The sequence below is a fragment of the Durio zibethinus genome, chromosome 9 (assembly GCF_047325235.1).
Source record: "Durio zibethinus cultivar Kanyao isolate XHJ-2024 chromosome 9, ASM4732523v1, whole genome shotgun sequence".
In the NCBI taxonomy this organism is placed as follows: domain Eukaryota; kingdom Viridiplantae; phylum Streptophyta; class Magnoliopsida; order Malvales; family Malvaceae; genus Durio; species Durio zibethinus.
This window is the reverse complement of record NC_143170.1, coordinates 24,024,787-24,036,198: the sequence shown is the minus strand read 5'-3', so window position 1 is coordinate 24,036,198 and position 11,412 is coordinate 24,024,787. Positions and strand designations below refer to the sequence as shown.

The 11,412-nt window shown below is 32.3% G+C and overlaps 1 protein-coding gene across 3 annotated transcripts; it reads right to left on the bottom strand.

The window, feature by feature from the left end:
- Positions 1–1,112: 1,112 nt before the first annotated feature.
- Positions 1,113–9,545, bottom strand: LOC111311988 (nucleobase-ascorbate transporter 6). 3 transcript variants are annotated; one of them, XM_089765925.1, is made up of 15 exons: positions 9,464–9,545; positions 8,704–8,820; positions 7,697–7,794; positions 7,418–7,594; positions 4,696–4,796; positions 4,337–4,412; positions 4,193–4,252; positions 3,867–4,051; positions 3,224–3,320; positions 2,738–2,824; positions 2,381–2,439; positions 2,190–2,281; positions 2,019–2,096; positions 1,755–1,915; positions 1,113–1,645 (listed from the first exon to the last, which is right to left on the bottom strand). In XM_089765925.1, exons 2-15 carry the CDS (start codon positions 8,807–8,809, stop codon positions 1,433–1,435), a joined length of 1,590 nt encoding a protein of 529 aa, XP_089622051.1. In that variant the 5' UTR covers positions 8,810–8,820; positions 9,464–9,545; the 3' UTR covers positions 1,113–1,432. The 3 variants fall into 3 exon arrangements, with proteins under 3 accessions (XP_089622051.1, XP_022767633.1, XP_022767625.1); XM_022911898.2 differs by having other exon boundaries at positions 8,984–9,478; XM_022911890.2 differs by lacking the exon at positions 9,464–9,545 and having other exon boundaries at positions 8,704–8,949.
- Between the last annotated feature and the right edge of the window lie 1,867 nt (positions 9,546–11,412).

Genomic DNA, 11,412 nt, shown 5'->3' with positions numbered 1-11,412 from the left:
TATAAAATTAAAAATTAAAAATTTTGATAAATTAAATTGAATTAATGAAATTCAATTCAAATTTTATAAAATTTTAATTCAAATTCGAATTGAATTTTAAAAATTTATAATTTAATATATTATTTAAAAAAATCAGACCAAATTCATTTCAACTCAAACCTTCATTACCTGTACTAATTTTCTTCTGCAACTGAAAAAACAGGATTCAATGACCCGATCCATTCCTAGGAAAACTTTATTAAAAGAACAACAGAAAAGAATACACAAACCCACTTCAGAAACAAGATTCTGGTGGACTGATAAAAATTGAATTAACAGGTCACGAGTACAGCTGACTATTCCTATATTTATGTTGCTTATTTCATACGTAAAATATAAAAATTATCATCGTATAATTTATGTTAATACAATAAATATAAACTATTTTTTTTTATTTTTATCAAATACATGATTTATACTAAAATTTTAAATTATTTTATTTTTATATCTTTTTCATATTATATCATTTTATTATGTTTAAAATGAGCAAATCTTCAACACTAAAAATTAATTTACAAATGGATTTAGAAATTAATTTTCAATTGGATGATCGAGGTTTACAATCAGAGCGTACAATTTAACAATGATGCATGATACAACATAAACCTATTCGAGAGCTAAGCTATCCACTCAGTTTGAAAACTTCACTTCTAAGTTTTCAAAAAAAATTTAGATAAAAAATTAAATCTCGTAAAATAAATTTAAACATAATTTTTTTATTTATTTAAAATTTAAACAAATCTTAAACAAAAAAATTAAAAATCATCCCAACCCAACCTGAATAAAATATATATAATTAAAATATTATAATTATAAATATATATATGTAAATTTTTATTTTAATATTTTACTTTAAAAAAAAAGGATTTTTTTTAAATTTTTTATTATACAAATTAAACTTAATAAATCAATTTGAAATTTATTTTTTTAATTTATACCAAACTTGATTAAAATAAAAAATCTAAACCAAATATGAACACATATAAATTATTAATATGAAGCACAAACCTAACCCAAAATCAGCCTATAAACACCTCATATTATTAGTAGAAGATATCCTTGAAGGCGAAATATGGGGACACAGGAATCAGTGAACTAACACTAGCAAAGAAATCATCAAACAAGACGAATTGAGCAGGGGCATTAAAACTACTTCATCGCTACTTCAAATCCACATGTCTCCATTGGATTTACAGCAAGAGGTAAGAAAAACAATTCAATAAATGTTCTAAGGGCCTCCTAGAAAGCGAAACACCATGTTATACTGCTACACCGTGTAATACAATTTCAAAACAGGTAATCAATGGTGGGTGAGAGTGAAATGTGCTCCACAAAGGGCCTTTGAGAACTTAACAAAAGGAGTAAATATTTGATTACCTTGGCGCCTCATATATCACACAGCTGGGAAATATTTGTTCAGATTGAAGGGGAGGGAATAAAATTCTTCACTCCTTGAATCGCCCTTGAATGACCGGAACTTGTCCCACCAGTGCTTGCCTCTGTCCTTCCTAATGTCCTTGCGATGCAATGTGTTATCGAGGAAATATGCCAAGCAACCCGCAACAAATGCTTCCGATGATAAAGGCACATTTACAATATCGTTGAACTGTTAAGGCATGAAATCTTGTCAGTAAGACCCAGTTAACTAAAATGACTATAACAAAAGGCTATGTAAGTTTTTAAAAAATAAGTTAAAAGAGATTTAGTACTAATACCCATCTCGTGCCGGTGTGAACAGGACCATAGCCATTAATTGCAGTATATTCGTTGAAGTACTGTGGCACGGATAAGCCCATAAAAACAGAGAAGCCTAATATAAACTTCGTACGGAAGCTGTTGAGGTTGCAGAACTGTAGAAAACTAAGGCCTCCAGCACCTGTAGAAATACGAGGAAACAGAATATATAAAAGACTTGAAACAGCTTACCATAAATCATGATCCACATGTTTGCTTGGGAACAGCAGAGATGGGACACATACCGACATAAGCAAAGAATAGGCAGTACAAAGCAGCAATAATGGGCGCTGGAATTGAAGCAAAGACTGCTCCAAATTTCCCTGTGCATTAATTATTAAAATCAACAATTAATATGAAAGAAAGAAAATGCTAAAGGGCTATTTGGAACAAAATCTCATAAATCAGTAAATTACCCAAAATGGAGAAGAAAATCATAAATCCAGCTGAGATTTGAACAACCCTTCGGCTGCCAACTCGTGTTAAGGCTAAAAGACCAGCATTCTCTCTGTAGAAAGACCAAAGTTAGCATACAAATTCTGTTTTCAATTAATTGAACAAAAAGACAAGGTCCAATACTAATGTTTATTGCCAGTCAGAGCCTTACACAGAGACTGAGGATCCATTGACAGTTCCAAACAACCCTGAGACCAAAATTGCAACTCCCTAAAGCAGGCAAAAAAAGAGTTACTTCACAACAGAAAAGAATGCAGTATTAACATGAAACTGAAGTTCAGCAAATGCAGATGAAATTCCAGATGTTAAACAGAAATGCGGTCCTGGCTCCTGGGGCAATGATGAAGAACGGATGAATATGAATTCATGAACCGTTAGGCACAAGATTAGAAGTGTAGCATTCGCATGTGATCATGGAGTGTAAGACAGCCAACTCAATTAATAGTCTTAATTGCACAAAATTTCTTCACATTATAAGCACACGAATTAACAAGCTTTTTCAATTTACCTGCCAACCAATACCACGGCTAAGAATAGATGGTGGCATTGGAGTTGCACTTGCATATCTTGACACCGCAATAAAAGCCCCAGTGGACTGCTCATGACATCGGACAGGTAAAAAGTTAGTAAAATTTGAATTATTAAATAACACTGCAATTAACTATTAACTACCAAAGATTATGAAAGAATTTACTCGGGTGCATGTTAAACAGCAATATAGACTAAATAATTCACCAAAGATAACTGAAAAAGGTGATACTTTTAACGCTAGGGGAGAAAATGAAAAACTTTGAGCCAGTTGATACAAGAGTTGAAATAAAATGGCAGTGCAGGAGTCCCTAAGAAATGACATGAAAGGAAAAGGACCGCAATAAGAGAAACAACGTTGATGACAATGATACTCAATTCAGTTTTTTAGTTTATAAAGATCAAAATAAGAAAAGAAAATGTTTCAGAAGTTAATAAAATTCATAGATAACAGAAGAAAACAAACCTCTACAAGAGCAACAAAAGAAGCCATCATCATAGCAAAGGCTTCACCAGCATCAAATGAAGGTGCTCCCCATTGAAAGGGATAAGGAACTCTTATCCTGCAAACCCCTAATGCTCATAAGGAGCGATTATAACTATGCCATTCTTGACATATGATATCATATTATGGCAAAAGAAATCTTAAGGTTGTTATCAAACACAAGTGCAAAATGTTTGTACCTTAAATTATGCATTCAATTAACACCTTTGAAGTGGTGAATCATGCCTAGGACCAAAACTGTTGACACTTTCTAAATAAATTACCAATTAATATTTCATAGAATAGAAGGCAACTAGAGCTAGGATTTAGAACATCACAAGCTTTATCCAATATGTACCGAAATAGTTAATTTTTATAATCAGAATTTCCTCAGAACATATAAACACCAGTCTTGGCAAATCAGCTTGCCCATACTTCAAAATGTGTGACCTTACCGATTCAATTGATAGTGAAACCCTATGATTTAAGAAAATGTACCCTAGTAAGAAAATTTTTGCATGTGCATCTCATCTCAAAATAAATAATTAATAGGTAAAATCATGCGTGATATACAAATTGAGAAAACAAAGAGGACAACTGCCCTAAGGATGCTGCATGAACTCACCATGGAGCAGCATCTATTAGACCAGCACGATCAGTGCGGCAGCTTATTTGTGTCTTTGGTGCTTTACCATTATAAGCTCCACCCACAGTGAGTAAATGAGCATAAATCCAAACAACAACCACTGAAAATATGACAGCAAAACGATCAAAGACATGTCTTCCAGATTTTATCACATGAGGCAAGTACTGCAAAATAAACACAGACAATTAATGATTATTCGATAAAAATTATAGTTTCCAAAGTCAAATGAGATCAAAAGTCACAAATATATGGGACTATAACTATAAGATGATTAACTGCATGTCCCAAAAATTAAAAGAAACTACCTGTGAGATAAATACTATAAGAATTAGCTGAGGCAGTCCAATCTCCACACATTTGGCAACCTAATAATTGAAACAATAGTCAACATCCATAGTGATGATATAATACCATGTCAGATACATTTACGTAACGAAGGAGAGACTTACCCCAGGAAAACCAAACTCATAAAGCCCAAAACCAACTAGAGATACCAAAGGAACAACTGAAAGTGGACTTAAAAACCTGAAAAATGGAAAAAATAAACCAATATGATTAAAATGAGTGAATTTTAAAATTCTCACTAAAATATTTGACTTTCTTCTAAATACTCTGTAGAATATTCAAGTGAATTAGCAAGTATTAGTCCAAGAACCTATAATTCAAAAACTGGATCCAATTACAATAACTATATTAAACATATGTGACCAAGATACAATCAAGCTAATTCCAATTTACTTACAAGGACAAGCGTATATAGTGAAGCTGTTCAAGCTTTCCACGGAATATTTAGCACTAGTCAACTAACCTTGTCACATTGCGCCAAAGGCCACTGAACCCGAGGACAATCTGAAGAGTTGAAGCGACAATGAGGGAGCCCTGAATTGCCCGCATAATCCTTTTAAATCTCTGAAAAGGGATAAAAAAAACTTTAAACAAAGCAAAAAAAAACTCCAATATGCAAACAACTTAATAACTCCTTTTTCTGTATATTTACTTTCTCAAGCAATAAACTATAAAAAGCATCTAGAATATGACACTTTAGAATGAAAATGGGTAATAAACTCCTATTTAGAAAAAACGGAATTAATTCAAAACATCTTTATACTGTTCTTTCAGTGAGATGTTAAAGACTGATGACATACGGTATCACATCAGGAACATTCGCTGGATAGAAATTGTCACATATTGCAATTGGCATCTTGAATTTTTGGCCCTTGAACCATGGAAGAAAAGGTCAATTCGGCCCCTCATCTTTCATTGAGATCAATTCGGCCCCCATCCTATTATTTGCATTCAATTTAGCCCAAATGTAATGGAAAGCTACCGATTCCGTCTCAAGTCAAAATCTAGAGTTGAGTTGCCATGTGGAAGCTTACTTGACCATCTACTCGAACTTCAATATGTGGCATTTAAAATGCTACATGTTTGATGACATGGCATTATTACAAAAACCAAAAAAATTTTTTACTTCCAATTTTCCTTCCCTTCTCTCTCTACAATTTCTCTATAAAACTCAAACTTCATCCCTCTGCCCAAAATCTACCGCCGACCACTGCTCAACAAGGTCAAAATAATCCGAAAACTCCCCTTGATCTCCTCTATCTTTATTAGCTTAGTTTATTCTAAAAGGCCCTAAAAATCCCTAAATCTAAAATTCAAACCCACGACTCCTCGTTTCCGCCGCTCCAAAATGCCTCAAAATTCACTATGTTTCTCCTCAAACTCCACTATGTTACCTAATAATGGATTGTTGTTGTTGCAGAAGAGGCATGGCTAGCCGTAAATCATTTTTATTTTCTCTTTTGGGATTTGGCTCAAAATTTCATCCATGATATCCATGTTTTGGGCTTCAATCACGCTGTTGTCCTTGTTCTTGTTCCCTTCCCTTTACCAGGCACACTGATAATTAACTTCACTCTACAACCACTGAGCTCCAGATAATCTTAGGGTCCTGGGCTTATTCTTTGAAAGAAATGATGAAAGTCAGTTAGAGGCTCGATTAATCCAGTCAGATTTTAGAGGTTTTGGTTACGGTTTTCAAAGGAGATCAGACCGGGACTTGGGTTTCGGGTTTTCTAGATTTGTGAGACTTGGGATTTCTTTTCGGGAAACTGAACCAAAAGAAGGAGAAAAGGAATAAAAGGAGTGAGGAGTGGCCTTGGACAGCTGTGCAAGGCTGTGGCAGCTGGGTGTTTCAGGTTTCTGATCCGTGGGTTTTAAGGCTCTGTTTCGGGGTTCCAAACTACCCTAGAGTTAGAAGCAAAGGAAGTAGGGAGAAGAAGGGACTAGTGGTCGAATGATGACCGTAAAGGAGGTTGACAGCAGTAGAAGGCTGTTAAGTTTTTTGGGCTTTAGAGAGAGCGGCTATTTAGAGGAAGAAGAAAGAATTTTTATTTGAGAAAAAAAAAAACATTTATTGGGTTGCCACATCATCAACCGCAATACCATGTGAACTAACATGTTGCATTAACTGCTGATGTGTCATACCAATGGCAATCCAGGTGGCAACCGTAACGGACTGTAGCACGCGATTGACTTCCATTTAAATCTGGTCAATTTGATAAACATAAAAGAATAAGGGCTAAATTAGCTTTATGTGACAACAATATGATCAATTTGACAAAATTAAAAGAAAAATGGCTAAATTAGCTTTATATGACAACAATTTGGGCTATATATATTGGTAGATGGGCATAATGAATTGAATAGCGAAAATCAGAGGGAACCGAAGGAGATTGAGACTTTCATTAGAAGGTATGTCTTTGAATGTAATGCAGCGCAACGCACAGCAGACAAAGGATGTTGCTCCAACTCAACAGTGGATCCCCAAATAATGGTCTCCTCAAAGTTGACTTTGACGCAGCATTAGATCGTCAGAACAAAAAAAAAGATGCAGTTTTCGTGATCAGGGACTCCATGGGAGAAGTTTTTGAAGTGCTGGAGCAGTTATTCTCCTAAATATTACTGATTCTTTCAAAGCAAAGACTATGCAGCTGTGCAGGCGTTAAGAGGTAGCACAAGACATGAGATTTAAACAATCATCATTGAAAGGGATGCATTAATTGTAGTAAATGAGTTGAAGTTTGTCCAATCGAATCTGTCAGCTCCCGGAGTTTATACAGAGGAAACAAGGATAAAATGATACTTTTTCGAATTTGTCAAATGTCACATAAACTGAGAGGCGGCAATATGACTTCACACTTGTTAGCCAAACACGCCCTAAATATTGTGGAGAATGTATATTGGGTTGAGGAGCCCCACTATAATCTCTCATGTTTTGTACTCTGATTTTCATCGAGACAATTGAGTGAGCTCTTTTTTCTCAAAAGAATAAGGGCTAAATTAACCTCAATAAAAGATAAGGGACCAAAATGACCCATTTTTCAAGGTTAAAGGGCCAAAAATGTTATCATGCCTATTGCAATTGGGTAAATGCTTGCTTCTCCAAATTTAGAAGCAACTTTAGCAATTCCGAAGTTCAAACATACATTGGCTAATATGGTAAAATGGAGTTTAGATCACAAAACCTGGATAGGATCTGTAGTATCACTGAACCGACCAGCAAGGATAATTGAGATTGTTGTTGGGACAAAGGTGTAAGACCCTCCAATAACAGCAGGCAATCTAGACCCAAACAGTGACTGCAGCAATGTGTTCAAACCAGCAACAAAGAGTAGAGTCTGGATCACCTTTGCTTTCTCCTCCTATAGTATAGAGGTCATTGCAATAACATTATTATGTCCACACAAAATACCATAGTAATCAAAGTAAGGAACAATTATTGATTTATTTTCTTTGGGCCTTACATTTCCACCTCCCATCTGGGGAACAAGAGAAGTGGGAATGATCACTGTGGTGCCAAGCATCACAAGATAATGCTGGAAACCAAGAAGGATAGCCTCGGCTACATCAAATAAAGACCAAAATGTCAAGAGATCAGAAGCAATTTTTCTACCAGCCTACAAATGCCAGTGATAACAGCAGTTAATCACAAAATAGCCAAGTGCAGGCTTATCCACAATAGTTATGTAATATATTCAATCCACACCAAGACAATTAATGAAAATTTCCTTAAATTGTTTGAAGTAGACATAGAACACCCCAGAAAATGAAGATAGCGAGGAGCAAGTAGAGGTGAAAGACAAACAGAAAGAGCCAAATAGAAGGGGGAAAATGCTAATCAAAGTTAAACCAAAAGGAAGTCAATCAGCAGAGAGGAATTGGCTTCCAATTAACTCTAACCAAATCAATAAGCATATAACTTGAATTGCCATCCTTAGTAACCAAAGTGACATAAACGGAAAGATTTGTTTTTTTTTTGAAAAAAAAGCATATAGACATATATATTTATGTATGTGTCTATGTGTGACTCGTTCAATAAAATAAACCCAAACATTAGTACAAGAATTATCAAAATTATTTATGTTTTCTTTTTCTTTTCTTTTCTTTTTTTTTTTCTCATCCTTACAGAATTAGAATGTGAAATAAATAAAAACTAAAAAGAAAGTTCATTGTTTTGCAAAAAAGTGGCATTTTACTTTTCCAAAAGGGCATATCTAAGCGTAAAGAAGAACCCAAAAAAGCTACTTACTTTCAGTTAAAAAAAGAATGTACAGAAGATGCATATCCAACAACAGTTACTACTGCCAAAACCTTACCTAAAACATTCCGTGGTGGATTCACTAGAATCACACTCTAAGCCAACCAAAAATCCAACATAATACCTCAGGTACTCAGCATAAAATTTAGAATCTAAGCTGTCAAAGCCAGGACAAGAAAAAAAAAAATGAACAGCAGGGTTGAAGAAACTCACGCCATGGAGGTGGACTTGTAATGCAATAAGAAATGTTGGGCAGCTGTTCCTTTGGTGGATGTGGCTGTGGCTCATCTGCTTTGGCTGGAGCTCCTCCTCCTGCCATGATATCTCTCTCTATACAAAAAACAAAAAACCCCTACTTAGAATCACTAAGAGAACTACTAAATCTGAGAACTACCCAGATCCCAAATCCAAAAGAAAATAACTAAAACAGCAAAATGCTAGAGAAAAAGGGCAAACAAGTTGGCCCAAAAGGCCAAAAGAGTGAGCCACTTACATGTACAGCTACTGATATAGAGCTAATAAAGGGAAGAAAAACAAGGAGATGGGTTCTGAGTAAGGTTAAGGGACAAAAAATGTGGAACTAAAGAAAAAAGATAATCAAATCTTGACAAAAGATTTCAACTTCGAGAAGATGGAATGAAATGTGGGGGAGCAAGGAATTGTTAATAATTGCAACAGCTAAATAATGAGCCAAAATGTTGCTACCAGAAAGAACCTTTTGGCAAAGTAAAATCAATTGCAAAGGCATTAAAGTCAATAATAAATAATGTTACCCCACACAACCTAAAAATTGTTCCAATGAAGCATAAAATAAACAGAGCAAAAATTGCTGAGGAAAATTTAAAAAAAAAAAAAAAGAGAAAACCCAGTGTTTTTTGAAGCAAGAGAGTGGAATGGGAAATTCATATGAGAATCCAGAAATGTGTAGGCAAGTTAAGATCGAATTGAATGATACAAAGGAGTGCCAACTTACTTTCTACTCAAGCCTTTTTTTTCCTCACTTTTTCTCTCTATATGAAGCAGACAAGGTCTTTTGTTCCTTGTCTGCAAACTACAATTTTTTTAATTATATGGAAAAAAAGATTTAAGTAGTATTCATTTTCTGTTTTTTTTTGCAATTATGAAAGCAGAAAAAATGCTGGTAAAAACTTGAAAACAAAACTTACAAGTTTTATAGATAAAGTTTGTAGAATTTTTTATAATAAATGAATAACATACAAAGTTTAATAAAAATTTTAAATTAATAAATTAATATAAACATTATTAATATATTAAAAATTTTTAAAAATATTATTTATAATTTAAATTTGATTGATATTTATTTAATTTTAAAAAAAATTTTAATATTTTTATTAAAAATATCTATTTAATAAATTTATTAAAAAATTTTAAAATTTTAAATATTTAATTTATGTCATAAAATTTTTAAATTATCGATTGTTATTTTTAATTTTAATTTACCCATTTTTAATTAAAAGAACTTAAAAATCTTCATATTTCATGGAAATCTTTTCAAGAATCTCCATGGAAATTTTACTGACGAGAGGAAGAAGAGAGTAGAAAACGACGTCATATGAGGTTGTCTTGGCAATTTCAAGTGCCAGCAGTTCCGTACTTCCCTCAGGAAAGGTTGAACTGTAAAAGCGTACACCTAGTTTTGATAACCTACACGTTCTTATCTGGAAAATGACGAGGTTGACGTCGAAAAGTGGGCAACCACATGGGCATGTTTACGGACCTTCACTCTTTCAGTGGCTCAAATCATGGACTTTGTATTTCAGATTAAATTAAATTAATTAATTAAATAGATTTAATTTATTAATTAATAATTATTAAAAATAAAATATTTAATGATTTTATTTAATTTATTTTAAATTGATTAAAATTTAAAAATTAATTAAATTTGATTGATTAAAAATTTAAAATTAATAAATTTGATTTTATTAATAAAAATAAAATAAATTTCGAAATTAGTTGAATGAACAATTCTAGCTCAAATGATTGACGCGTGGGGCCAATGTGGAGAATTGGGAAATGATGATTATGTGTGGGGCAGTATGTTTGAATCGGATGGGGTGCCTCAAATTAAAGGTCAAGAATGTAAATAAATAAAGTTTTTGATAAATTATTTATAAAAATGTTTAATTTTTATTTATTTATATTTATTTATTAAATTTAATAAATAATTTTAAATAATATTTTTATATTCATTTATTAAACAAATTGAAGATGAGTATAATTTTATTTAATTTATTTATATTTATGAATAAATTTATTTAAAATTTGTTTATTTATTAGTTATTTATAATAATTTTAATAAAATTATATTTTATTTTTTATTTTAATTATATTTAAGATTTATTTATATTTATTTAGATTCATTTAAAATTTATTTATTTAAATTTATTTAATTATGATTTAATTATTATTTATGAATATATTTGATTATATATATATTTATGGATATATTTATTTAATATTTACGAATAAATATATTTAATTTAATTAAATAAATATAAATCAAATGTGAATAATTTATTATTTAAATAAATAAATAATAATTTTTTAAAATAAATATATATATTAAATACAAATATTTTTAAAAATAATCAAATAAACCATAGATATACCTTTATTTACTCATAATCCATTCTCGATTCGTTTTCGGTTGTCATAAGGGCGGTGGAGCAAAAAGGGAGAAATTGTTACGACAGTCAAAGCACGTTCCCATGAATGCGACCTCAAGTCTCGAGTCAAGTCATTGCTGTCTTGCTCGCTGCTATGCCTCGACCAACCCTTCAGTCAAAACTGGATGCTAGCGCCTATTAAATTTGCTGTTTTACTTTTCTTTGGCCCAAAAGAGCCAAACTCCCATCAATTTTGGCTATATGCCAGTTGATATTGTTTTTTATCATTTTTTAT